The sequence below is a fragment of the Orcinus orca genome, chromosome 20, assembly GCF_937001465.1.
Source record: "Orcinus orca chromosome 20, mOrcOrc1.1, whole genome shotgun sequence".
Taxonomy (NCBI): Eukaryota; Metazoa; Chordata; class Mammalia; order Artiodactyla; family Delphinidae; genus Orcinus; species Orcinus orca.
This window is the reverse complement of record NC_064578.1, coordinates 42616896-42644858: the sequence shown is the minus strand read 5'-3', so window position 1 is coordinate 42644858 and position 27963 is coordinate 42616896. Positions and strand designations below refer to the sequence as shown.

At 53.7% G+C, this 27963-nt stretch overlaps 1 protein-coding gene and 1 pseudogene across 1 annotated transcript; both read right to left on the bottom strand.

The window, feature by feature from the left end:
* Window positions 1–25009, bottom strand: GPI (glucose-6-phosphate isomerase). Its single transcript, XM_004284151.4, has 18 exons — window positions 24804–25009; window positions 23739–23829; window positions 23333–23401; window positions 21790–21909; window positions 16664–16747; window positions 16381–16527; window positions 15492–15563; window positions 14769–14813; window positions 13420–13473; window positions 4197–4257; window positions 3731–3774; window positions 3444–3596; window positions 2482–2611; window positions 2251–2327; window positions 962–1090; window positions 662–737; window positions 520–586; window positions 1–409 (listed from the first exon to the last, which is right to left on the bottom strand). Exons 1-18 carry the CDS (start codon window positions 24923–24925, stop codon window positions 274–276), a joined length of 1677 nt encoding a protein of 558 aa, XP_004284199.1. The 5' UTR covers window positions 24926–25009; the 3' UTR covers window positions 1–273.
* The window catches only part of LOC101280623 (capZ-interacting protein-like), an 81472-nt pseudogene continuing 58371 nt past the window's right edge, over window positions 4863–27963 (bottom strand).

Below are 27963 nucleotides of genomic sequence, written 5' to 3'. Positions count from 1 at the left end.
TCCTTTGTGGCATCTTTATTTTCTACCTGGTATATGAACAATGAACACAGGTCAGAAAAATCAGCTGCACTGAAACACTTCAGCCAACTGTAAGACAGAGGGGGCCTGGACATGGAGAGGGTGAGGCTGGCAATTCCAGACCAGCTTCCGCCAAAGGGCTTGTGGTCCAAGCCCGAAACCAGAGGGTGCTCTGGGCAGGACCATGCGGTGCAGACTCTGGGCAGGAGGGACAAGAAGGACCAGTCACAACGGGGACTACTGCCGGGCACGAGTTTATTGGCTTCTAGCCTCACGCTCCTGCTTGATGAAGTTGATCAGCCCATTGGTGGAAGAATCGTGAGAAGTCACTGGGCTGCTGCCATCAAGCTCAGGTTCAATTTTCTTAGCCAGCTGCTTTCCCAGCTCCACTCTGCCAGGGCGAGGAGAAAGAATGGTATGAGGAAGCTTCCAACATTGCTAGTGAAATCCACCAGCCAGCTCACAGGCATTCCCCACCCTCCCCTTGAGCCAGCAACTCACCCCCACTGGTCAAAGCTGTTGATGTCCCAGATGATGCCCTGAACGAAGATCTTGTGCTCGTACATGGCTGTGGAGGGAGCACGTTAGGGCTCTACCAGCCCAGTCCGACCTACCCGAAGCTGGGACTTCCCCACTCACTTACCAATCAAGGCTCCAAGAATGAACGGCGTGAGTTTAGTGAACACAATCGAGTTGGTTGGGCGATTTCCTTCAAAGACCTTCAGAAAACACCCAGAAATGTCCCCCAGTTAGTCGTGATTCCTAACTCCTCATAAGGGAAGCACACGCTGCGCCAGAGGCTGGGATGGGCAGCTCTGTGAGGACAGCCCCTCCTACCGTGCAAGGCAGGCAAGGCACTCCACGAGCCCCTGCCCTGGCCACACAACTTTATCCTTCCAATTCCAGGATGCCACCCAAAGCCCACTTCAGGAGAAGGGCTGACCTTGTGGGGCAACAGCTTCTCAGAGTCCTCTGGACTCTTCCCTGCGGCCTGTAGCTCCTTCCGGGCCTCCTCTGTTGACTTCCCCCGCATCAGGGCCTCAGTCTGGGCCAAGAAGTTGGCCAGGAGGATCTGACGAGAGAGACGTCGAGTACCATCTTGAAGCACTGTCTGAGCTTCAGGCAGATGGACGAGACTGCCTGGCACTGCCCAGTCGGGGTTAGTCTCAGCGGTCGGGGTCAGGCTGCCTGCCCCAACTCTGGAGCTTACATGGAGCAAGGGGGGACACCAGAGCACATCTATTGACACTGGAAAGTAGGTAACGATGATAACTATCCTTCAAGGACTATGTACTACTTGCCGAGGGCCCTGTTAAGAACTTTACCAACATCTATTTTTTAAGATCCTGAGGGGGGAGAGGCATCATCTCTTTTCTAGTTGAGCCTCAGTTTCCTCAAGTCAGCAGCACTGAATCCCAGAAGGACAGAGGGGAAGAATTAGAATTCAAACCCAGGACTCCCGCGTCCAAAGCTTGTGCCCACAGTAACCCATGCTACTCTGCACACCCAAGAAAAGGCAGGATCGGTCCCCTTCAAGGACTGTCAGGTCAGGAGTTGGGTGGTTTTCCCCTTTGCTGCTGTGGTAGGCAAGATCTTGGCTCCCTGACCTTTGCCCCCCTGCTGTTAACGCCTGTGTGTATTATATCGCATGGCACAGAGGGATTCTGCAGACAGAGCTAAGGTTACAGACCTTAAGATAGGGAAATTATCCAGGTGGGCCCAATGTAATCACATAGCCCTTAAAAATCACAGAAGAGGACGGCAAGTGAGTCAGCCACAAAGATGCAACAGAAGAAGATGCAGGAGAGAATCGAAGCTTCAGATGGATTCAACCCAGCCTTGCTGGTTCTGAGACCGAGTCAAGGGGGTTTCTAGAAGCTGAGAACGACCCCCAGCTGCCAGCAAAGCAGCCAGGTCTTGGTCCTACAACCATATAGAAATGGATTCTGCCAACAATCTGAACGAATGAGGAAAAGGATTTCCCCCCAGAGTCTCCGGCAGGGAACACGGTCCTGCCGACACCTTGACTTCAGCCTGTGAGAACCTGAGCAGAGACCCAGCAGACCATGATGGGCTTGGGACCCACAGAAACCACGATAATAAATGGGTGTTGTCTTTAAGCCACTAAGTTTGTGGTGGCAGGAACAGAAAACTAGTCCTGCTGACTAATGCATCAGTCTCAAGAGGTCTAGGTGTCATGTGAGCCTAAGACAGCATGAAGAGGGTTTTTACCTTGTGATGCAAACCCTTCCTTATCGGGTGCTGCGTCTGAACAGGGATGAGGAAGTCACAGGGTATCATCTTGGTACCTGCGAAGGGCACTGTGGTCACCCAGGCGCCTATCCCCACCCATGGGAACCACCCATGTGGCCTACAGGAGAAGGCTGACCTCACAGAGGAGTCTTTCCTGGCGTGCCCTCCCCGTCCCCAGCTGCACTCCTGCCCAGGCCAGATGAGCCCTACCTTGGTGGATGAGCTGGTAGAAGGCGTGCTGGCCATTGGTCCCTGGCTCCCCCCACACAATGGGGCCCGTCTGGTGGTCCACACGGGTGCCAGACTTGGTGATGTACTTCCCATTGGACTCCATGTCACCCTGGAATGGGGCCACAAACCCAGTCATCGATCTGCAAGTCTTTCTCCTTCATGCACATGCCCAAAACCAGCCTGGGATGCACCAGGCACGCCTGCCCTGCCCTGGCTCTGTGAGATACGGGCAGGCGTGATTCTTTTATGTCCCCTCATCTGGGAGGGCACAGCTCACAAGCTTTTTGGCTTCGACCGCTCTGAAGGACCCATGACCAGCAGAAGGTGTATACGGAGGTCCAGGGAGGACCTCCCTAAGAGCAGAAACGGGTCACAAAATCTTCAACTGATTTCTTAATGGAGAGGCAGGCTGGAATCCGGACTGTATAGCCTTTGAGGGCCATCACCCCAACTAGACTCTGGGCCTTGGGGAGCCTCAGCCCCTCCTCCAGTCACAGGATCCACTGGGAGAGGGGCTGCTCTAGGGGGGCTGTGGAGATTCCAGGGGCAGAGGGCTGTGAGTAGCCCAAAGAGGCACCACAGACTGGGTGTAAACTTGCTTTTCTGGAGGGACAAAGGCAGTGCAAACCATGGGGGTCCCAGGCTGTGGCCCACCCTGTCGGGTGATGTCCAAGAAAGAAGTGACCTGGCTGAGGCACGTGCCCTGAGCCAAGCCAGAGCCTGACTGGCCAGGGCACCATGATAGCCACTCATGCCCCTCCACGGTAGCCAAACTCAACTGACACAGATCCTGGTTACAAAGATTCTCCATGAGCTGGGGAGCACAGGGGGGCCTTGGACATGCCCAAGGGTAATGGAGGAAAAGGCCGCTGGAGGAGCAGGAACCTGGGCACCCAGGCTCATGGGCCCCCCAACCCAAGGCGTGGCCTGGCAGCTGGTACCTGCTGGAAGTAGGCAGCAAAGCGGTGCAGGTACTGGTCGTAGGGCAGCATGGCATGCGTCTCACACCCAAAGCAGTTGATGTACCACACGCCCAGCAGGGCCAGCAGGACGGGGGCATTCTTCTCCAGGGGCGTCGTGCGGAAGTGCTGGTCCTGAAATGAGAACAGGGTGGGCGGGGGCTGAGCAGCTTACCAGGAGGGAAGGCGTGAGGGCGAGGGGGAGGGAGCTGGACCAACCACAAGCTTCTGGCCAGCGACTGGCAGAGAACACACGCCTCAGCACTTACCATCCAGTGAGCCCCTGAGAGCAGCTGCTCAAAGTTATCAAATCCTGCAACACAAAAGCAGCGTCAACAGAAATGGTCACACCCTAGGCCTCCTGGACATGGACACAGCTTCTTCTGGAACCGGGGAAAGGCTGGAGGGGGAGCCAGAAGAAACAGGATCTGGGAGGACGTGGGCCTGTAGAAAGCCCCTCTAATAAGAGTCATTCCTGAGCACAGAGGGAGCTCTAGGGCCACCTGGCGTGGAGGAGCGAGCAGGACCGCAGTTGTGAGGGGCAGGGAGAAAGGCCAACCTGCAAACCCGCAAGGAAACTCGGCCCTTCCCACCTGACCTGAAAGAAATGTTCCAGCCAAGGGCAGAGAGGCCCGTGGCCTGTGGGAACGGGAAGGTATTCAGGGACACGAGCCCCCAGCCCGACTTCAGACGGCAACACGGTCTCCCGAGACAAACACAAACATGCACACTCACCCACGTGCAGGGCAATGGAGAGTCCGATGGCTGACCACAGTGAGTAGCGGCCTCCCACCCACTAGGAGAGACAGGAAAAGGCGCTGAGGAAGGGCTGGCACACCCCGCCCCCCTCCCTCCTGCCACGGAACTTGCCCCCTGAGAACCATGCTCTGCTACAGGTGAAGCTCTGCGGCCCTGGGGCCAACCCACCTCTGGGAAGCAAGACAGCAGGCCAGGCGCCGGCAACTGCTGGGCCGACCAACAGGGCAGAGACTACACGAGGGACTGACCAGAGCCACGAGACTCAACCAAAGACCTTACCGTGGCTGACCCCACCTCCTCAGACACCGACAGACCCGGCGCCTCCTACCTGTGCCAGGTCCGGCCTCCCCAGGCACCAACAGACCCAGCGCCTAGCCCACCTCCTTGGACACTGACAAGTCAGAATCCCATACCTGTGTCTGGTTGTGCCTCCAAGGACACAGACAGACCCAATGACTCGTACCTGTGTCCAGCCTCTTTAAACACTAAGAGACCCAGCGCCTCACACCTGTGCCCACGCATACTTCCTTGAACAATGAAAGACCCAGCACCTCCTACCTGGCCTTGGCCCCTGCTCCTCAGATACTGATAAACCCAGTGTCTCATACCTGGGCCTGGCCTTGCCACTTCTGACAATGAGAGATCCAGTGCCTCATACCTGTGCCCATTCCCGATTCCTCAGGCTGTACTGACAGACCCAGCACCTCCTAGCTGTACCTAGCCCTGCCTCCTGGGACACTGACAGGCCCAGTGGCTCATACCTAGGCTTGACTGACCTTCAGCCTCAGCCCAAGACACACTGAGGTCTACCATTCACACTGTGCCTTCTCGTGCCACACTGCAGACTCCACTTTACCTTCAGAATCCTCAGATCTCCAGTCACGTCTTCCTAACAACTGTTTATGGAACACCTACCATGTTCCTAGCATAGGCAATACAAACAATCCACGGGGGGGAAAGATATAAATGAAACAATCATGCCAATAAATGTGAAGATGAGATAAAGTGCTTGGGAGAAAGGAAACCAAGAATAAAAGGACTCTGAGGGTGTTTGAGCCTGGATGTGAAGAATGAGTAAGTGTTACCCAGGGAAGCACAGAGGGAGGAGAAGGATTCCAGCAGCCAGAACAGCATATGCAAAGGTCCTGCAGCAAGAGCAGCCTTTCTCAACAGTGAGAGAATTAAGCCCCACGGAAAATGCTTTGAGTGACTCAATTTCTCAGTACTACCAAGGTTGGTCCAAGGCCAGCACCCTTCTAAAGGCAAAAGAGAGATGCTAATTCATTACATCCAATGGATGCCTTGGGGCATTAAGGCTTAATTCTATCCTGAAAGCCTGACGAGACAGGCTGGGCAGGAAGAAGTGTAGCACAACCTAGAAGATGAAGGAAGGAGTGAGAACTGGAGGGTAGAAGCTGAGAGGCAAGGCTGGAGAACCAAGAAGTCTGTGGGTGAGGAGCGAATGGAAGCAGGAAACCATCTAGGAGCCCCAGTGGTCGTCCACAGAATGATGCTACCCTGAATGGGGGCGGCAGGGATGCAGACCACTGATTCAGGAGGTTCAATTAAAAAGGATGAATTGGAAAAAAAAAAAAAAAGGATGAATTGGAAGAATGACAGAATCAAATGTGGCCCAGATGTTTCTGGCTTGGATAATAAGATGAATGATGGGGCTCTTTACCTAGAAAGGGTCTGGGTTTGGCGGAACCCTACCTGACTGTCACAGTCCCACAGACCACACCATGCCTGACACTGGCTCTCAGATCTCACCCAATAGACTCAAATCCAGAAACTGGCCTGAGCAGACAGCCAGCACTCAGACCAACAGATTCCAGGCTGCTGACCTTGACTGAGGTCAGGTTCTCAGACTTCACTTTTGTTTTGGGAGGGCCCAGCAAAGCTAGTGTCCGATTTGAGCCTCTGAGACCTCAAGCTGCGGACACAGGTCCTTAGACCTCACCTTCACCTGCAGTGGGTCTCACACCACGCCTTAGAGATGTAGCTCTGCAGTCAGTTCCATGTTCTGTGCCTCATCTGCCCCAGAGCCTCAGACCTCACCTTCTCCAACCAGGTATAATCCAATCTCTTTCCCCACTTGATTAATTCAGACCCTGCCAGCTAGATCCCAATGTGACAGACCACACCCTGGACTGGTTACAGATCCTCAAGCCCCTGCAACACCCTGAGCTCTGCCCATCACACCGGACCAGGGTGCTAAGAACAGCCGGCTGACACGGCTCAGCTCGTTCTACCTCTCCTACCTGAACCCAAGGGCTCCGCACACCTCTCCAGGTAGACCCAGGTACACATACCTACGATGACTCTGCCTTTCCCTCGATGAGAGTCCACTCTACCCACCTGACCGTGCCTGAGCCTACCACTGAGGGTCCCACCTGTGTCTGACCCACCTTCTCAGGCCTTACCAATCATACCAATTACGTATTTCTAGGCTAGATCCTGCCCCATTCGTTTCATCTAACAGGCCCGGGGATGCCAATTTGTACCTGAACCGGGGGACAAAAACCCACCTAAGATCGTGTTTATACCTCTGTCCATGTGACCCTGATCCGCGGACTCACGGACAAAGCCAGGTCCACAGAGCAGCCCTGGGTATGCATGCAATGGCTTCACCTGGGAGGTCAACTCTACCTACTTGTCTTCAACTCCAGTACCTCAGACCACAGGGTTATACACCTGTCAGAGGCAGGCTCCAGACAGCTCAGCTAATGACCCGGGCTTCACATACCTGTCTGTGCCTAACCTTGACCCCTCACATCTCAACTGACAGACCCAGGCCCCCCTCCCTGAGCCCAGCACTCAGACTCCTCACACCTTCCCAAGGGATCCAGCTCTCTCTCCACGGGCCTGATCTCGGCTCCCAGGCCTAACGTGAGAGAGCCAGGTCTACCGTCTGTGTCTCACTCGGCTTTCCACATCTCACACACAGATCCAACACCATCAACCCCTGCTTGGCCTGGGCACCAACACCTCAGTAAGGAGCCTCCAACCTCATCAGATGCAAACATCTCTGCGTATCTGTGCTCAGCAGACCCCACCGAGAGATGTGGTTCTACCTACTTGGGATTAACCCCAGACCTAACTTCCAGGACCTGGGTCAATGCACCTGAGCCGGAATCGTGCTCCAAGGATTTCACCTGCAAGACCCAAGCATGCATACAGCTGGCCCCAAAGTCCTTGCTTGAGAGGAGCCACACCCACCTACTCATGTCTAACTTAGAGGCTGCGTATCCGCTATGAGCCCCGCAGAGTCCCGCCTACCTGCAGAAGACCCCAGTGCTGTGGGCCTGAATTGAGGCCGCTCTACCAACCCAGGCTTAACCCTGGTCTTTCAGGCATCACCAAAAGACCAAGGGTACATACCTTTGCCTGAATCCAACACCTGAAAGAGCTAAGTCCTCCGACCATACCTAGTGGACAGCTCTGCCGACCCGTACATGACCCTGGACCCTCAGTCCATACCTGGCAGACCAACTCTGCCTACCTGTACACGACCCTGGATCTTCAGACCATACTTAGTGGACCAACTCTGCCTACCTGTACATGACCCTGGATCCTCAGACCATACTTAGTGGACCCACTCTGCCTACCTGTACTTGACCCTGGATCCTCAGACCATACCTCGTCAGACAGCTCTGCCTACCTGTACATGACCCTGGATTCTTGGACCATACCTAGCGGACCAGCTCTGCCTAGCTGTGCTTGACCTTGGATCCTCAGACCACACCTGGTGGACCAGCTCTGCCTACCTGTGCTTGACCCTGGGTCCTCGGACTACACCTAGTGGACCAGCTCTGCCTACCTGTGCTTGAACCTGGATCCCTGGACCATACCTAGTCAGACAGCTCTGCCTACCTGTATTTGACTCCAGATCCCAGACCATACCTTATGGACCAGCTCTGCCTACCTGTACTTGACCCTGGGTCCTGAGACTGTACCTGGTAGACGAGCTCTGCTTACCTGTGCATGACTCTGTCTCCTCTGACCATAACTAGTGGACGAGCTCTGCCTCCCTGTGCTTGACTCTGGGTCCTCAGACCATACCTAGCGGACCAGCTCTGCCTACCTGTACATGACCCTGGCTTCTTATGCTGTACCTAACAGACCAGCTCTATCTACCTGTATGTGACCCTGTGTCCTCAGACCATACCTACCCAGCCAGCTCTGCTTACCTGTACATGACCCAGGATCCTTAGAACCTAACTAGCAGAATAGCTCTGCCTACCTGTGCTTGACCCTGGGTCCTCAGTCCATACCCAGTGGACCAGCTCTGCCTACCTGTACATGACCCTGGATCCTCGGATCATACCTAGTGGACCAGCTCTGCCTACCTGTGCTTGACCCTGGATCCTCAGACCATACCTAGCCAAACAGCTCTGCCTACCTGTACATGCCCCTGGATCCTTAAAACATACTTAGTGGACCCACTCTGCCTACCTGTGCTTGACCCTGGATCCTCGGACCATAGCTAGTAGACCAGCTCTTCCTACCTGTACACAACTCTGGACCCTCAGACCATACCTGAAAGACCAGTTCTGCCTACCTGTACGTGACCCTGGCTCCTCAGACTAGACCTAGTGGACCAGCTCTGCCTACCTGTACACAACTCTGGACCCTCAGACCATACCTGACAGACCAGCTCTGCCTACCTGTGCTTGACACTGGATCCTCAGACCATACCTAGCGGACCAGCTCTACCCACCTGTACATGACCCTGGCTCCTCAGACCATACCTAGCAGACGAGCTCTGCCTACCTGTACATGACCCTGGGTCCTGAGATTGCACCTAGTGGGCCAGCTCTACCTACGTGTACTTGACCCTGGGTCCTCAGACCATACCTAGTGGACGAGCTCTGCCCACCTGTGTTTGACTCTGGATCCTCAGACCATCCCCAACGGACCAATTCTGCCTACCTGTACATGACCCTGGCTCCTCGTGCTGTACCTAGCGGACCAGCTCTACCCACCTGTACATGACCCTGGCTCCTCAGACCATATCTAGCAGACCAGCTCTGCTTACCTGTGCTTGACCCTGGCTCCTCAGACGATACCCAGAAGACCAATTCTACCAACCTGGCACCTTACACTGTACCTAGTGGACCAGCTCTGCTTACCTAAGGCCACATGTGGCAAGTCAGTTCTACCTGTGACTGAGCCTGGCTTCTGAGACTGCAGCTGGACGGCCAGCTCTGCCTACCTGTGCACGACCTTGGATCCTCAAACTGCACATGGTGAGCCACCTCTGCCTACCTGTGCTTGTTCCTGGATCCTGAGACTGCCCCGGCAGGCTAGCTCTGCTTACATGTACCTCATCTCAGCTCGCCAAACGTCATCTAAGACATTTGGTTCTTCTTACCTGGACTTGGCTGTGGCTTCTGAGATTTCACTGGACAGACCCAGTTTCCTGAACTTGCTCCACAGACTTTACCTGACAGACTGTGCTCTACCCACCTGTGCTTAACTCACCCTGACAGACCCAAGGATAAAACCTGTACCAGATGCAGACTCCACAGACCTTACCTGAGAAACTCAATTCCACATACCTGTGCCTGGCCACAACTCTTCAACTTCGTAAGACATCTCTACAAGACAGGCAGAGATGCAGTTCTACCTACCTATCCTGACCTTACCTGGGAGATGCAGATCTACTCACCTGTGCCCAGTCCCAGCTCCCAAGATCTCACCTGAGACACCTACCTCTATCCACCTGTCTTCACTTCATATTCTCAGAGATCATCTAAGAGATCCAGGTCTTTCTAGATGAACCCAACCCTGGCACCTCAGGGCTCACCTGACAGATCTGTTCTACCTACCTGTGCCTGACCTCAACTGTGGGACAGAGTTTAATGAACCTAAACATGGCTTTTCAACCTACTTCTGGCTTACCTTTGGCTTTACAGATTTTACCTGAAAAACTCAGTTCTATCTACCAGTGCTGAACCTCAGCTCCTCAAATCTGGAATACAAACCAGGGACTGACCTCAGCAGCTCAGACCTCACCTGTTCAAGAACCAAAAGTACAAACCTGTATCTCACCTCAACTCCTCAAACCTTACCTGACAGACCTGCTCTGTGTACCTGAGACAGACGCAGAATTCATGAACCTTCCAGATGGATGGATGCAGCGCTCCATCTCTTTGCCCGACTCCAGTTTTTCAGTCCTTTCCCAGGGGACGCAGGACCAGCTCCAGGACCATCGCCCTGAGCATCACCAGAACTGCTTGGACAACACCTGAGGACACAGTTCTGACCCGGACCCGATGGTGGATTTCTAGTCCCACCTGTCAGACTCAGCTGTGTCTCTGCCTACCTTTGGTTTTAGTGTCCTTACCTGACCAACACACTTCTGTCCAGATGTGCCTGATCTTGGCTCCTCAGGCCTCCCCTAAGACACCTAGTTATACACCTTGTCTGATTCCAGCTTCTGAGACCTCAAGCAGACGTGGCTTTACAGACCATGCCGGCAGACCCCACTATACAAACCTAACCTGAACAGACTCTTCCCAGAGACCTGGCAGATCCCTGGCTGCTCATCTCAGCCTGAGGGAAGCCTGGCGAGAGCCCACTGGTGCCAAACAGTGTCTGAGTGACTTGGGCCTCTGACACTTCTAGAGACCTTTGTCTCTAGACCTTTGTCTACCAAAAGCCTCTCCCAATGCACCTTAGCGACGTGGCTCCTAGGTTGGTTCAGCTGTCTGTTCTTCACCTGTCCCGACTCCCCAGTCCTTACCTTTTATAACCAGGTACATTCCTAACTCTTCCTCATCCGGGCACCTCATACCCCAACCCAGCCAGACCCCAATGCCACTGACCACGTCTTGGGCTGGTTGTGGAACCTCAGGGGTCTCTACAACACCCTGAGCTCTGGCCGTCGCACCTGGTCAGGATGCTGAGACCTACATAGGGGACTTACCTATGTTTGCCTAATCCTGAGTTCTAAACGCCTCACTTGAGTGGTCAGCCACCCACTACCTGATGCTCACTCTTCAGAGCCAGTCAGAGATCCCAATGTATACACCTATCCTGAACTCACAGATCCAGGTTTAAGAACATGTACCTGGGCTTCCCTGGTGGCGCAGTGGTTAAGAATCCGCCTGCCAATGCAGGGGACGCGGGTTCGAGCCCTGGTTCGGGAAGATCCCACGTGCTGCAGAGCAACTAAGCCCGCGCGCCACAACTACTGAGCCCGCGTGCCACAATTACCGAAGCCCGCGCGCCTAGAGCCCATGCTCCACAACAAGAGAAGCCACAACAATGAGAAGCCCACGCACCGCAACGAAGGGTAGCTCCCGCTCGCCACAACTAGAGAAAGCCCGCGAGCAGCACCGAAGACCCAATGCAGCCAAAAATAAATTAAAAAAAAAAAAAAAAAGAACATGTACCTAATTTTGGATCCTCAGACTCCACTTGATAGAATAAATATCTGAATTCTTCCAGAATTCACAGACCTCACCTGTACCTTTACCTGTCCTGGTGCCTCCTCTTCAGATACCACCTGTACCTGTCCTGGCTCCTCTTCAGACATCACCGGCCAAAATTAGCTCTCCGGTAATGCGTGCTGACTGCCTGATCCCGACACACAAGGCTGCCCCGTGGCTGGCCACAGCTGACCAGGCCTCACCGCTTACACATACCTACGCCAGACTGGACTCTTCAGAACTTACCTCAGAGCCAGAGCAACATCCATGTATCTACTGTGACTCCTCTCTCTCACCTGAGACCCTGGGTCCAGAAATTTCACCTGTTCCTGTCCCTGGCTCCTCAGATGTCACCTTCTCAATTCACCAATATACATCCTTAGCGACCCAGGCAGGTCCTTCCAGGTATGTCTGGACTGGCCGCAAAGGCCTCCACTGTGCCCACCCTGGCCACTCGGGCCTCACTAGCCAGCCCCAGCCCCATGTTCTTGTGCCCAACTGTCATTCCTAGGCCTTACCTGGGAGACCCAGGTCTGTCTCTAAGCCACACCCCCACTCATCTCTGCAGGCTGTGGTTACAGGCAATGACGAGCCAGGCTGCGACACAGCCCCGCTGCGCTGGGCTCCTGGGCTAGCAGGAGCCCCCACGTGTCCCTGACCACCACCTGCTCAGGCTCCAGATCCCGCAGAGGAGGAGGGTGGTACCTCCCCTCGTTTAACAGGCATGCAACATTTGTTAGAAGCTGCACAGTCTCTCTCAAGCGGGGTTCCTCATCTGAGCCACAGGACGCAGGAAAGGATTTGAGTGACTCTTCTCAATTCTTCCAAGGATGGTACATAACTAGTCCCATTCTAGAAAGAGGTTAACTCATTACACACAAAAAATGCCTTAGGGCGTGAGGGCGGAATCCTCTCCCAGACTCCAGGCCTTTAGAGCTTTCAAAGGAAGTTACATCTTCAGATGCTGCCAGCAAGCAGAGAGCTTCCAGTATAAAGGCCTGGAAGCAGCCCCACTGGGAAAATCCCCAACCGGACGATGCCCTCTTAGGTACACCTGCCAAAGTCACGTGTTAGGGCCACACCCACTGCATTCAAGGCCCCCACGCCACACCGTGCACCGCATCTCTGTCCCCCGAGCCTTCCCTGCATTCTGCGACCCGAGCCCTTCTCACACCACGGCTGCACTCAGGCAAGCTGCAAGGAGAGCTCCTGCTCACTGCTTGGCACCAGCTGTGGCTCTAGCAGAGATGAGTCTGCGTGACCGCCTGTCACTAGAGTGGCCCGCAGCTCTGCCACTCAGCAACGCTGGCTTTGCGAGCTGCCCAGCGGGGCCCCACCCAGGCACCTCCTCTCTGCCACCCTCCAGCTGCCCCTGCAGCTCCTTTCCAGGCCTGCCCAGTCACACCTCCCGCCTCACCCTGCCCTTTGGTCTTTACAGGTTGCGGCTGTAGTTCAGAGAAAGGTCATCACTGAGAATAACTCACAACCTCAGCTTAGCGAGGGGGACAGGGGTGGCTCCGGTTACCCCACCCAGGGGAATGTCACCCTGGCCTTGCAAGCCCGCCCTCGGTGGGAGTGAAGCCCTCATCCTGACTGAGCGAAGCTGCTCCTGCCCCACAAGCCTCTCTGAGGGCCTCCTGCCTGCTGCAGGCATGCAGCAGGTGCTCAATAAATATCGACCTGACCTTATGGGCCCCTCATCTGCGGCTTGACCTGGCAAAGGACACATGATTCACCCACCACGGGGAAGTGCCTTTACTTACATCCCAGAACTCGAACATGTTTTGAGGGTCAATTCCAAACTCCTTCACTTTGGCCTAAAAAGGGCAAAGGGAAAGAGAAGGAAGGAAGCCTGGGTTAGCAGCACGGGAACATGTTAGCGGCTCCAGGGCATGAAGAGTCGTGCCACCACTGGGGCTGCGCTGCAGCCACCTGCCAGTCCAGGCGGGACCAGGAGCCACCCACCCCCAGAGCCAGATGCCAGGCCAGCTCACGTCCAGCACACCCGTGGCCCAGTGCTTACAAACCCCTCCTGCTGAAAGGGGCTGCACAGCCACCCTGAGGACCTGGCCCACACACTGTTCTGCAAGACCACCTCCTGGACCAGACCCCCTGGGACCTCTGGGAAACAACTGAGCACGGGCAGGGGCAACCTCCCAGGCCAGGAAACATACAGCCTGGACACCTGCCCTGCCCTTCCAATACTGGGATGGTAACCGCACCCCAGGAAGCCTTCAGGGAATGAGAGAACCTATTCTATCCCCTGGGCAGACAGGGTTAGCAACCCTTGCCTAGACGCCACAGGAGACGCCCCACTGACCAGTCTGAGCTCCACCCGCAGAAGGTGGACGGTGGCACTGTGGTTGGCCAGCCTTAAGATGTCCTTCTGTCTCCCCCCACAGGCAAGTCAGCACTGCAGGCATGGGTGGGGGTGGGGGTGACACAGAAGGAGTGGAGTCAGGAGGACCCGGGTGTGGTTCCGGCTCAGACTGCCCAGCACAAAGCCCACCACACAGCAAGTGCTCAGCCAGGTCTGCCTTCCTCGCGACCCCTGCAGCACAGCCCCGTCCTGCCCGCTGACACGCCCCTGACCCTACCTTGCACAGCCCGGGGCCAGGAGGAACTGGCAGGTGGGTAACCATGTTCTAGTCCCGTGTTCTAATACCGGCATCACTGACTCATGCAATCACTGGGTGACAAGTCACATCCCTTCATTGGGGCTTAATGTCCTTATGTGAGAAATGGGATGCATCCCCCACCCGTACCCACCATATCCCATCTGGGGAGAGGCCAGTGGCAGAGGCCAGGGGAGGTCACATGTGTGGAATGTTGTGGCCATCAGCCAGGCCCGGGAGATGGGTGGGGTTAATGTGATCCCACTGACTGCAAGCCCCCTGCTGGAGCAGCAGAGGTTTGTCTGCCTTGCAGAAAAGGTAAGGATGGTTTGCAACTCACATCCCTCACAGGCAACCAACCTTTCTACCCCACCAGCTGAGCCAAGACCCCTGAACCTGTGAAACACACCTCAGCTGATGTATTCGGAAAGGCCATGACCCTGACCTGGCCTGGGCCCTCCCAGGGAGGTAGTATGGGAACCCTCGTGGGCACTTACAGTGTTGGTAGACAGGGCAACAAAGTGCTTCGAGACTGCGGAAGGCTGCAAGAGATGAGCCAAGTTACACCACACCCATCCAGGGGCCCCCCAGGGGCAGTAACCCTGCCATCTCTGGAGAAACCAAGGCCCCGGGGGGGACCCACTGCTCCCAGTCCTCGGTTCGGAGGCTGTCGGAGGAGCCCCATGTCAAGATGGAGAGGACAGAGGGGTCAGAGGCCAGGCAGCCCAGCCTACCTCACAGGCGCACAAGGCCCAGGGTGTCTCCGCTGTAAAGCTGGAGGGGCCAGGGGTAGAGAGGATTCCATAGGGCCAGTGGCCTTAAGGAAACGGCCCTCAGCAGTTAGAGCAGCGTCTGCCACATTTGGCTTGTCTGGGCTGGCAAAGCCAAATATCTTTTTTTTTTTTTTCTAAATATTTATTTATTTTGGCTGCACGGGGTCTTAGTTGCAACATGCAGGATCTTCGTTGCGGCATGCATGCGGGATCTAGTTCCCCGACCAGGGATCGAACCGGGGCCCCACGCATTGGGAGCACAGAGCCTTACCCACTGGACCATCAGGGAAGTCCCAAAGCCAAATATCTTAACCAGAAAGGATGCCTCCTGCTGCCAACTTCAGGGGAAATAGGGCTACAGGGCTAAGCGTGGCCACGCAGGCTGACGGGCAGGCCCACCCTGTCCTTCCCAGCCCGCACACTGCCCACTGCCCACCCAGCACTCACATCCTTGGCCGACAGGAGAAACCACTCCTTTGCTGTCTCCGCGTTGGTGATGGTCTCCTGGGTGGTGAAGGTCTGCAGGCAGAGAGTACAGGAGTCGGTCCCCAGCCAAGGTCGGTACGGCCCAGAGCCAGAGCTCAGCAGCGGAGACCGTGTGGGTGCCCAGTTACCACACGGAGCAGTGCATGCAGGTGTGAGTCACTCCCCATCACCTCCACCCACATGTCCACAAAGCCACGATCAGTGACTGTGTCTGGGGCAGGGTCCTGGAAGTAGCAACGTCATCCTGTGATTCCAGGACTTCACAGACAGAGAAAGGGGAAACGCTAGTAAGAGCTACACCTCCACCTGCCCAGAGCCCACCCTCCGCCCCCGCCACCCCACCACAGGTCAAAGGCCAGAGCATCCTCCAGGAGCAGCTGTGGACACACCTGGGGCTCCCTTCAGCCCAGACTAGGCTGCATCTCAGAACTCAGATGGAATTCTTAATATTTAATGTGCATGGATACGAGTAAACAGGGCATAGATGACAAAAAACAAAATGCTTACATCATCTGGGCATGGCTCTGGGATCAGAAAGGAGCAGACATTAGAGACAGATCTCTGAGAAAGATGGAAACGGTCCCAGGCTGAGCGCACATTCAGTGAAGTGAGTGGGTGTGCCTAAGATGAAGGCTCATACGGACCAGTTCAGGCTTTCATCAGGTAAACTGTTTTTGCCACCAGATAAGGAAGAGTCTGAAGGCAGCTGTGCCCACCTGATCCACAAAGCATGGCTCATTCAGAGCAGCTGGGAGGGTCCAGAGTCCAGGGCAGTGGCAAAGCATCCACCCCCCCCCCCGCACCCCAACACACACAGGGTTGGGAGTCAGGCCGGGTCTGAGGGCCGTACCTTGGAGGCGATGATGAACAGGGAGGACTCGGGCTTCAGGGCGGCCAGTGTTTTGGCAATGTGGGTCCCATCGATGTTGGAGACAAACCAGACCCGGGGACCTTCTGAAGAGTATGGCTTGAGGGCTTCAGTCACCATGAGGGGTCCCTGTGGGGAGACGCAGCATCAGAAAACAAGATTCCAGGGCCCACGAGAGGTGAGAACAGCCAGGTCCCATCTCTGGAGAAACCAAGGCCCTGGATGGGACCCCTCCTCCCCCATCCCAAGGCAGCCCCCTCCTTACCAGGTCAGAGCCGCCGATGCCGATGTTGATGACATCTGTGATGGACTTGCCTGAGTACCCCTTCCATTCACCGCTCCGGACACGCTGGCACAGAGCGGGGAGATGTAATCAGCCCAGATCCCTGAGTATACACTGCTGCTCAAATGCATCATTACTTCTGTATCCTTACACCTCAGTCCCGACTTCCAGGGCCTATCACAGGCCTACTGAGACACAGTGTCACATCCTTGCCACACTCAGCCCCAACTAGACCCTTTTTCTCATCATTAGTAAGCGGGGTGACATCCCCACCTCACAGCAACATTGTCAGAATCTGCAAAACGAGAGCAAACTTTCAGCAGAACCTAACATGACAGAGGCCAAGAGATGTGGAATGTCAACTACTGTGACTGGTCTGTGCCAGGGACAGAAATGACATACATGCAGCCAGGCTCCACATGGACCCCAGGGATTCCTGCCTCCCAGTATTCACATCCCTATAGGGTCCCCCACGCTGTACAGGGCTCACTATGCACCCATAAGGACACTGCAGAGATGACGGAGTGTGACTTCAGAGGCTGGGTCAGGAAAGACCATGCAGCTTCTGCCTTGCTCTCTTGGATAGCTCACTCTTGGGGAAGCCATCTACTATGTTACGAGAAGACTCAGTTGTATGAAGAAGCCAGTGTGGTGAGGAACAGAGGCCTTCTTCCAACAGCCAATGCCAACTCACCATCCATGAATAGGAACTGCCTTGGAAGAGAATCCTCGAGAACCCAGCAAACCTTCAGATAACTACTGCCCTGGCCGACATCTTGAGTACAACCTCAAGAGAGACCCCAAACCAAGACCAACCAGTTAAGCCTCAATTTCTGATCCACAGAAACCGTGTGAGATAGTAAATGTTTACTGCTATTTTAAGCCAAGTTTGGGTGGAATTTGTTATATAATGACAAATAACTAATGCAGACTTTGGTGCCACAAGTAGAGTATTACCATAACAAAAATCTAAACATATGGGTAGGGACTTCCCTGGTCCAATGGGTAAGACTCCGTGCTCCCAATGCAGGGGGCCCGGGTTCAATCCCTGGTTGGTGAACTAGATCCCACGTGCATGCTGCAACTAAGAGTCTTTGTGTCACAACTAAGAAGTCCACATGCCACAACTAAGATCCCGCATGCCGCAACTAAAAAGATCCTATGTGCCGCAACTAAGATCCGGCAGAGCCAAAATAAATAAATAATTTTTTTTTTTAAATAAAAATATGGGTAAAAGCTAAAAGAGCCTTGAGAAGAGTTAGTGAAAGCCTAAAAAACATTGGAAGAGACTGTTAGCAGAGGTTTAATGGTCCTCGAGGGGGCTGCTGGTACAGATTTAAAGAAGTGGGAAGAAAACACTACTGAAAATTGTAGGAAAAAGAATCCTTGTTATGTAGTGAAAGAAAATTTAATAACACTGTTGCCTGCATTAATGGGGAAAGTAAAAGGTGTATCTATTATGATCTGGATGATCTAGCTATAGAGATTTTCAGGCTGTGTTATAGGAACTACCTGGCTTCTTACTGCTTACAATAAAATACAAGAGGAAAGAAACAAGCTTAATGAAGAACTTTTAAACAAAAAGAAGCCAGGAATCGCTGGATTTGAAAATTCCCAGCCTCTCCAGAAAATAACTGATGCTGAAATTAGGAGATGGATCTTTGGCAAAGTTCAAATCCAGGGCACTGTAAGAAAAGCTTCAAGAAGTAAAGCAGAGAATATAGCTGTGAAATCCTTTGTTAAGACCTCAGAAAGAACTAAGGTGGTAACACAGAGAACATTTTGGCTGAAGGTAAGGCTTCCAAAAAGCTTAAAAGTACTGTCTCTGTGGTCTTAGAAGCAATTGTAGGAAAGGACTTATCTTGAAAAAATCTGTGGGTATAGCTTTTGTCTAATGGAGTGAACCCCCCACCCCCAGTAAGCTTCACAGGAGACCCACAAAGTTTTTAAGATAACTGAATTGTCAGAAACACTACCAGCTTGGCCTGAAAGTGACAGAGATTTTACAAAAGGAAAAGAGATCTGTGGGACTTCCCTGGTGGTCCAGTGGTTAAGACTCGCACTGCCAATGCAGGAGGGCGCAGGTTTGATCCCTGGTCTGAGAACTAAGATTCCACATGCCATGCAGCATGGCCAAAAAAATAATAATAATAAAAATTAAAAAGGAAAAGAGATCTTTAATATTTTTTATGTTTTAGGCCGTGGTGTGTGTATGTGTGATCTTAGTTCCCCAACCAGGGATCAAACCTGTGCACTCCTGCATTGGAAGTGCAGAGTCTTAACCGCTGAACCGCCAGGGAAGTCCCAGAAAAGAGATCTTTAAAAACCTACATTTCTATAGGCAGTAAGCAGGCTGAAAAAACTAGCAATTACAAACACAGACTACCTTTCATGTAAAAAGGATGACTAAGGGCAAAGCCAAAAGCCTTGAGGAACAATTCCCAGGCCTTGAGTCCTAACCAAGCAATTGCCAACACGTGTCCTGCTCAATTTCAGAACTGCTTTGGACCAATGTTTCCTGTGTGCCTTCCACTTTCCTTCCTTTTTGAAAAGGAATTATCCTATAACAGTTATCCTACGCCTATCTCACCATTGTATGTTGGGTGTGTAGGGGATAAATAACTTGTCTACTTAATTCACGTATCTTCAGATCAAAAGGAACTGTTTTTAAGTTGTAGTAAAGAAAATACAGATATATCTGTATCTAATTTAGATTATGAGGTTCTTCACTTCTAGCTGATATGGTAATGGCATATGGCTTAAGAGAAAGAGAACAGGGTATTTCACATGTGGAAGGAACATGATGAATCACTGGGAGCCAGAAGGGAGACTATGATAACCAAATTCTAAGATGGTTCCCAGCTATCCTCACCTCCTGGCACTGCATTCATGTCCTTGTGTAGTCCCTTCCCACTTCGATCAGAATTGACCTGTACAACCAAGAGGCTATTACAGAAATGAAAGAGTAACTTCTGATGCTACCTCAAGGTATTAAAAGACGTTGAGGCACTCTGCCTTGCTCTCTCTTGGATCAGTCACTCTGGGAAAAATCAGCTACCTTGTCATGAGGACATTCAACCTGTAGAGAGGTCCACAAGGTAAGGAACTAAAGCCTCCCAAATGTCAGCACTAATTGCTAGTGAGCCATCTTGAGTGCAGATCCTCCAACCCCCATCAAGCCTTCAGATGAATGTAACCTTGGGCCAACATCTTGACTACCACCTTATGAGACCTGAGCCAGAACCAGTCAACAGAAACGCTGACTGCTGTTTCCAGCTGCTCAATTCTGGAGTTATTTGTTACGCACCGATAGGAAACTAGTATACGTGGCTTTCCCCAAACCAGTAAGACCCAGTAACTTTATTTCTTTTAGATAATCATCACCTGCCATGAGCAATTTTCCATCAATACAGAAAGAAAATAAGTTGCTCAGCTTTTCAACAATCAATCTCACCATGAGTTTTGTTATAATGAAGCAGCCTAGAGGGGAACTTTGTGTATCTTTACTATTACTACATATACCCTTTATTTAACCAGATGGGGGTCTTACAAAAGCACACCCGTTCTGCAACTTCCTTTTTCAACTTCACAGTATATCCTGAACAGCACAGCAGGTCAATGCAACTGTAGCTCCCTAATTCCTAATGGCACCCAGGACTACGGTTTATGAACATACACTGACTTTACTGGTCAATCCTCTGATAAATGAGGTCAGGCTGTTTTCGGTTTTTGCCGTGACAATCAAGGTCATGGTGAACATCCTCACCCAATCTTGGCGAACTCCTGAGAGCACAGCCATGGGGAGTGTTCCTTACCATGGAATTGCTGCTATTCAGCAGCTATTCTGAACTATAAATAGCCCATCGGTCTGAGTCAGGTATCCAGCAGCCAGCTATAAGGGAGGGCTTTCCTGGAAACAGCTTCCCAGACGACCAGTGCCACACACTCTCCACATGGCATGCCCGAGCACACAAGGGCTGACCAAACAGGGCACCCTGCTTCCGAGACACATCAGTTCTGCCACTCACAGCAGATGTCTGGAAACACCCAACCCTACATCCCATCCAAAGCCCATCACAAACACCAACCACTCTTAAGGGACATTCTGGAATCCAGATTCTCATCAGGATCCCAAGCCTTCCTCACCCTGCAAAGTCCCACTCACTTGCCTGCCTAGCCTCTAGGACGGATGCCCAGATCACCTCCTACCGTTTCAGGTCTGAAGATGACCAGCCACACGTGGGGGACGCTGCTCTCAGGGACCAGCTGACTAGAGCCTAGATCATCACTCCCAGAGCACGTGTACAGACATGCGTGACCCACACGTACAGACATGCACACGGCCACACAAACCGTCCAGCCCACAGACATCACCCTTGCACTCCACGCTTGAGGACATCCACCAACTCTTGCAGAATCACCGTGGGGTAGACACTGAGGCAATGGCAGGCGATGTGGGGAAATCTCTAGCTGGTCTCTGAGGCAACCCCTACACCCCCACACAGGAAAAGGAAGCACAGTTGTGTGCATTAATGCTGACACAGGGACAAGCTGCATGTGTGTGTACACGTGTGCCCGTGTTTCAAAGAAGAGACGACAGACATGCTAGTACATGCATAGGAAACTTTTGGAAGATTTACAGTAAACATTATAAAAGCTGCCTCTGGAGAGTTGGCTGGGGTGTGGTCAAGAAAATTTTCCATTTTAAATCTCGTCTAGTTCTACACTAGGCAATAAGGGCACATGACTAAAGAGGTTAGAAAAAGCAAGTCTCTCCCCGACTATCCCATCCCTCAGGGGCCTCACTTTTCTTTTCAGAACTCTGTCCGGGCCAGACTGTCACCGTGAGCCCACAGGCATTAGAGCTCAGGAAGGAGGCTGCTCTACTGCTGCCAGTGGTGGGTTCCCTGAGAACAGGGTCAGGGAAATTCCTGCCTTAGCAGAGGCTCCATGGCTAGCTGTCACAGAGACCACCGCCACCTCAGGCTGCATTGAGGGCTGGGGTCCTCTCCAAGGAGCGTGGAAGGGCGGCCCATCAGGATCCCCAGATTGCCAAATACAAGCACACACACACGGCCAAGGGGAAGTCCAGCCCAGCAGCTGCTTACGTGGCAGAAAGACTTTATCTTCTCCAGGACCCTGTTGACCTCTGGCATCACATCCTTGCCATCCACCAAAATGGGTGTGTTTGACCGGTTCCGAAGGGCCACGTGCAGCACTGCCCGATCCTGGGGACGAGAGTCAGCGCGTGAAGGCCTCCACCCCAGGGCAGCCACACTCCCAGCTGGGCATGATGCAGTGTGGCCCCAAGAGTCAGCTCAGCCCTTTATCCACTGGACACGCAGGCCCTAAGGTCTGCTAGTACCATGGTCTCATACTCAAAACCCACTGTGTGCTCATGCAAATAGGGGCCACTCCAGGTCCTAGAGGGAAGGCAAGGCGTGTGCTGCTCCCTTACGTGCTGCAGACAGTCGCAAGGGGAGGGAGACCGGAACAGGCCTGGGACAGGCCCCAACGACCCACAGATGTTCAGGGCGTGAAAAGTCAAGGAAAGCTGAACAAAGAATGAGCAAAGGCACACTGGTGACAACACAGGTCAGAGACAAGCAATGACTGGCTACAGAGGACCCAGGCTCATGAAGCCCAGTCTCATCTTTCTGGTGAAAGTACATGGTGTTTGTTGGCTCCTTTTGAAAAGTGTCCCTGGCCCTTTGGAAGTGGAGCAAAACAGGCAACTGAAGCTTCCCTCACCAAGCATCCCATCACACCCACTACTGGAAACCAAACCAGACCCTAAGTCTGTGATAGGCTCCAGGCGGCTGGCCTTAGCAAGTGAGAGCAACAGTCCCATCAAGCTGGAGGCAGCAGGAAACAGGTCTGAGGCTCCAGGGGAACAGGAAGGGATGACCTCAGGACTCCAACACAGGGAGAGGCTCACTAAGGTGGAGGGCTTCATGCCACACTGCCTTCACCCCGCCCAACCTCACTCCTGTGCCACATTCTGTAGACAAATGCACCACTCCAGGAATCCCTCCTTGATTGCCGTCTCTCAGCCTAGCCCAGCAGTGAAAGACAGGGGTGTTTGAATAGTGGCTCTGCCACTTACAGAACGACACTGGATAAGTGACTTGACCTCTGAGTTACAGGTTCCTCATGTGTAAAACGAGGATAATAACATCACGAGGATGACACTCTGAGTGCTCAGCAATTCTTATGCCTACAGGGTTCCACGGCGATTCAGGCACAGGGTGGCCCAGGCCTGGCCTTGCCACAGCTTCCTGCTGACTCCCCCCACTGAGGAGGTTGATTTTGACATGAGTCTTCTTTTCACTGACAAAACCTGTAGCAAGGATCAGCGTTAACTTCTCTGAGCATGCCTTGAGAAGCCCTCTCCCTGCAGCCTTGAGAGATGCTGTCCCCAGGCAGACACCGGGAGCCATTCCACGCTCACCAGACCTAGACTGCAGTCTTGGGGAAGACACACTCCAAGGCTGTGCAACTTGCTTGAGGAAATAGGCCTTCGGGCCCCTGGTTAAGCAAAAGCATTGCCTAAGAGGAGGGGTACAGACACGGGGTGATGCAGCTAACAGTCAGACGAACCCCAAAGGGAAGGAAGAGGCTGTGGAGGGTATACGGAGTCTGCCTGCTCACCTCGGTGAAGTTGATCTTCTCACCGTTGAACATGCGTTCCCGAGCAGCCTCCACACCCCTGGACTTGGCCTGAGAAGAGAATACACTGAGGCCTGGTCCCACCCACGTTGGCCACCAGGAGTCCAAGGCCCCAAGCACAAGGCTTGGTGCGGCCCCCGGTGGGGCTGACAAATGGCTGCAGACGGGTGCCCTCCCCCACTGCCTGGGGAGGGTCTGCTCAGACATCAGGCACTGAGTCCCCTGGGATGCAGGTCAGAACCTGAGCCAGGGGCAGGGGCACAGGGGCAACTACTGAGATCCACTAAGAGGGATAAGTAAAGATGCTCAAGGACCTGAGGACGCCAGTAGCCCAGCTCGTCCACAACACCATGGGTCACGGGTCAAGCCTCCCCACGCAGAACGTTACCAGGTCCACCAGCATCTGCATCACAGCCTCCGTCACAAGGTTCTTGGAGTAATCCAACAGAATATGCCCATGGTTGGTGTTGAGGTTCAAGCTGCAGAAAGATGGCAGAAGCGGCTGACCACACCCCAGCCTGATCCCTGATCAGAGATGCTTCCAAAAAAAAAATCCTCCCTGTGCCAAATCCAAACAAGCCTCAGCTGGCCAGCACAGTGGTGTCGTCTGTCACCTGTCCGCCCCCCAAGTCGACCTGCAGCAGCAGCGCAGGTCAAGATTCAGACCCCTGGTGAGGAGCCTTTCCTCTGCTAAAACTGAGCTGGGGGATGAGAAGACGGAGCTGGGTGAGCTGCCCCTGCCTAGGCCAGAGAGTGACAATTCCCTCCTAGAGCTTCCACTCTGCGACTCAACTTACGCAGGGAAGGACCCAAATGACAGGGCTGGCCATCAGGGACTTCCAGTCTGGAGCCACGGACCTCCCCTCCCGAACCCCTGTGCCAATGACCGTTCCCGACCCCCAAGATTTTCTCCTTTCCTGGTCGTTCATGGGTCTCCGGACCTAGCCTCCTGGGCAGGAATCACGGCCCCACCTCTCCACCCTTCCATCGCGGCTCCCCGCAAATACCCTGGGCCGGTCCCACCCTGACCGCACCCTGCAGAAGGTCCCGAGCACACTCTCGGCCGGGACCGAGTGGAAGGGGGCAGCCCTTCTGAGCCTGCCGCGTCGGCGAGGGCCCTTGCTCACAACCGCGGAGGGATGGCCTGCTTCAAACGGCAGGGACTGGTGGAGGGGGAGGGGAGAGAAATGTCCCCGTGGAGGGGAAGCGGCAGAGAGGCCCAATCCTCATGACGAAGCTGCCGGGGCGCCGAGACCTCCGGCGAGCACCCGGAAACCTGCTTCAAGGAGGCGTCAAGGACGAAGCGCGGCCTGGGCCTGCGCCCAGATCCGCAGCCGGTGGCCCTCGGGGACCGCCGCCCAGCCCTCCCGGCCCAGGCCCTGCACAGCCGGACCCCGCGCGCCGCCTCCGGGTCCGGCACGTCCGCGCCCCGCCCCTGGCCCCGCGCGCGCACCTGAAGTGGTTAAAGCGGTCCTTGTCTCCTTCGAAAAGGCGGCGCAAGTTGAGGTCAGAGCCGTGCTCGTGGTACCATGCCTGCAGCTTCTTGAACTGCGGGTTCTGGGTGAGCGCGGCCATGGCGAGAGCGGCAGAGAACACGGACTGGGACAAGCACGGAGGAGGAAGCTGGGCGGGTGGCGCGCGGCAGGCGGAGGAGCGGCGAGCGCAGCGAGCTTTAAGGCGCAGGCCCCCGGCTCCGCTCCGCCCCGTCCCCGCCCCCGCCCTCCTCTCTGAGGTCCGCGCCCGAGGGGCAAGCTGGTCCGCAGCCGAGGCTCGGGGGCCTCAGCTCTTCTCGCCTTGCCACCGGCGGCCTCTTGGGCTGCTGCTCTGCCGACCTCTGCCTGGAAGTGACTGAGGAACAGAGGCAGAGCCCCGGCCTGCTTCATTAGTTCGTTCATTCACCCACTTAACCCAACTCCTTACAACACTTCAGTGTTACAGGTGCTGCGGCTATGTAGGTGACAAGTAAAATATATGGCATATCTGATGCTGGGAGGTGCTAGTGAGATAAGGAACGCTGGAAAGGGTGCTGGGAATAGGGGTTGCAATTCTGAATAGAATGGTCAAGGCAAAACTCACTCAGGTGACATTTGAGCAAAAGCCTGAAGAAGGTGAGGAAGCAAGCCAATTGGCTATCTGGGGGAGAAGTGTTCAGGCAAAGGGAAGAGCAACTGCAAAATTCCCGAGGAGAGCATGCTTAGATGTTTCAGCAACAGCAAGAGGCAAGTGTGGCCGGAGGGGAGTGAATGAGGGGAGAGTGATAGAAGATGAGGTCACAGAGGGAAGGAAGGCAGTAAGTCATCGTCAGGGCTTTGGTTTTTATTCCGAGAGAGATGGGAAGCCATTGAAAGGCTTAAGCAAAGGAGGGACATCATCGGACGTGTTTTACAAAGGATCAGACCAACAGTTCAGTAGGCATGAAAGTGAGGACAACAGACAGGACGCTACAGCAATAATGCAGGCCAGGAATGAAGGTGTCAAGGTAGGAGGAGTTGGCTGTGGTGATCTAGATATATTGAGTGAAGAATTAAGAGAAAGAAAAATAACAGTCAATGATGACATCCAGTTTTTTACCCGAGTTCCTGGAAAAATGGAATTGCCATTGTATCTTGGAGAAATACAAGTTTTAGGGGGAAGGTCATGATCTTGTTTTTTGACATGTTAGGTTTTCCAAACCTATTAGACATCTAAGTGGAAGTGTTAAGTTCGGTGTTCGCGTCTGGAGCATGAAGAGAGACGGTTCAAGCAAGAGGAAAAACTTGGGAGTCATGAGTGAATAGGTAGCACTTGAAGTCATGAGCCTAGATGAGAGTTTCGGTGAGACGGAGTAAATATAGTCAGAGAGAAGAGGTCCAAGAACTGGGCACCCAAATTGAGCTTCTCCATCGCCCAGTTCCCCCAGAAATGCCATCCGTCTAGGAGTGTGCCCTGTCCTGCTGCAGACCCAGGCCTAGGTCTTCCTCTGGCCCACCTCCCGGTTCCATGCAGTCACTGCCACCTCTGGCCTCTGCAAATGGCTTTTCTCTCTCAGCCCAGAATTATTTGAGATGAAGGAAAAAAGAGAGCGGCCAAAGACTGAAGAAATGAATGGTCACAGGACTTTGCAGGGAACAGCCCTGTCCACAAAGCCCTTATTTAGCCAGAGTTTTGGGGCAACTGTCAACTCTGAGATTTAACTCGGCTTCCCGTACCCAGCACAACCCTGACAGTTGCTGAACAGCATCTGGTCTACTAGAGTTTCTGAGAAACACTCCAGAGTTTCCCAGCTAAGCAGTTGACTGCACAGAACAGCACTCCCACCCCTCGATCCTGTGTTTCAGAACAGAACTTCATCCAATAGGAAGGCCAGTCTCAGTAGCCATTACCCCATCATCCACTTGCCCCATGACTCCTCAGATGATTCTAACCCAGCAGTAGCCACTGACTCCCTTTTTCTAGTAGGCTCTTTTTGGTGATCACAGTGGACATCTGTTCATCTGTTGTCTTTGTCTGAAACCACTACCTCTCACCCTTAGGTTTCTTCCTCTGCCTCTCTGATTGCATCAGAGATGAACACATGACCTAAGCCCGCCAAACAGGGTTCTTTCCTGGGACCCAAAGCCAGCAGGAGAAACTCAGTTTTCTGTAGTGTTAAGCTGCCTTTCAGAAAGGACAGACCCGAGGTTCAGTCCCTGGTCTCATGGAAAACAATGGAGAGTGTGACCTCCAGAGAGATGTCAGGGTGAACCTCATAGGGCCCAAGTTCCTGGGGCCAGGTCACCTCTGTCTGCAGCTGGAACACAAATCGAATCAGTTATTTCCCTTAGTGTTGATGTTGTTCTGAGCTGAGCTGTCATTTACAACTCCAAGTGTTTCCAAAAATGTTATGGGTGTTCACCTGCCCACTGCCACATTGTCCTCCCCAATGTCCTCTCTCATCCACCCAAAACCCATAGGAGCAGCTGGGGTACTGAAGAGGCAGGAGGCGAGTCCTCCGATGATTACCTTTTTGAAGGTTTCATCTTCTTTTTAACATTCTATAATGTACTCCTCCAGAAGTTTGGCCTCTCTTATTCCCAGTAGCTTCAACTATTCCAGATTTCCCAGATATTCTCAGATTTCCCCATAATATATATATATATTTTTTTGCAGACGCGCAGGCTCAGCGGCCATGGCTCACGGGCCCAGCCGCTCCGCGCCACGTGGCATCTTCCCAGACCGGGGCACAAACCCGCGTCCCCTGCATCGGCAGGCGGACTCTCAACCACTGCGCCACCAGGGAAGCCCTCCCCATAATATTTTAAGTTTAACGTTGTACTTTGAAATTCCAGGGACTTGGGCTTCCCTGGTGGTGCAGTGGTTAAGAATTCGCCTGCCAATGCAGGGGACACGGGTTCGATCCCTGGTCCGGGAAGATACCACATGCCACAGAGCAACTAAACCCGTACACCACAACTACTGAGCCTGCACTCTAGAGCCCGCAAGCCACAACTACTGAGCCCACGTGCCACAACTACTGAAGCTCACGCGCCTAGAGCCTGTGCTCCGCAACGAGAAGCCACTGCAATGAGAAGCCCGTGCATCGCAACAAAGAGTAGCCCCCGCTCACCACAACTAGAGAAGGCCTGCCTGCAGCA

Bases quoted from the DNA above. Each gene is read 5' to 3' on its own strand.
- GPI (XM_004284151.4), bottom strand. From the start codon at position 24,925: ATGGCCGCGCTCACCCAGAACCCGCAGTTCAAGAAGCTGCAGGCATGG. The intron at 14,814-15,491 runs GTGAGTGCTGGG...CATCTCTTGCAG, and splicing joins TTCTCCTGTCGGCCAAGGAT to CCTTCCGCAGTCTCGAAGCA. The intron at 4,258-13,419 runs GTAAGTAAAGGC...TGTCTCTCCTAG, and splicing joins ACATGTTCGAGTTCTGGGAT to TGGGTGGGAGGCCGCTACTC.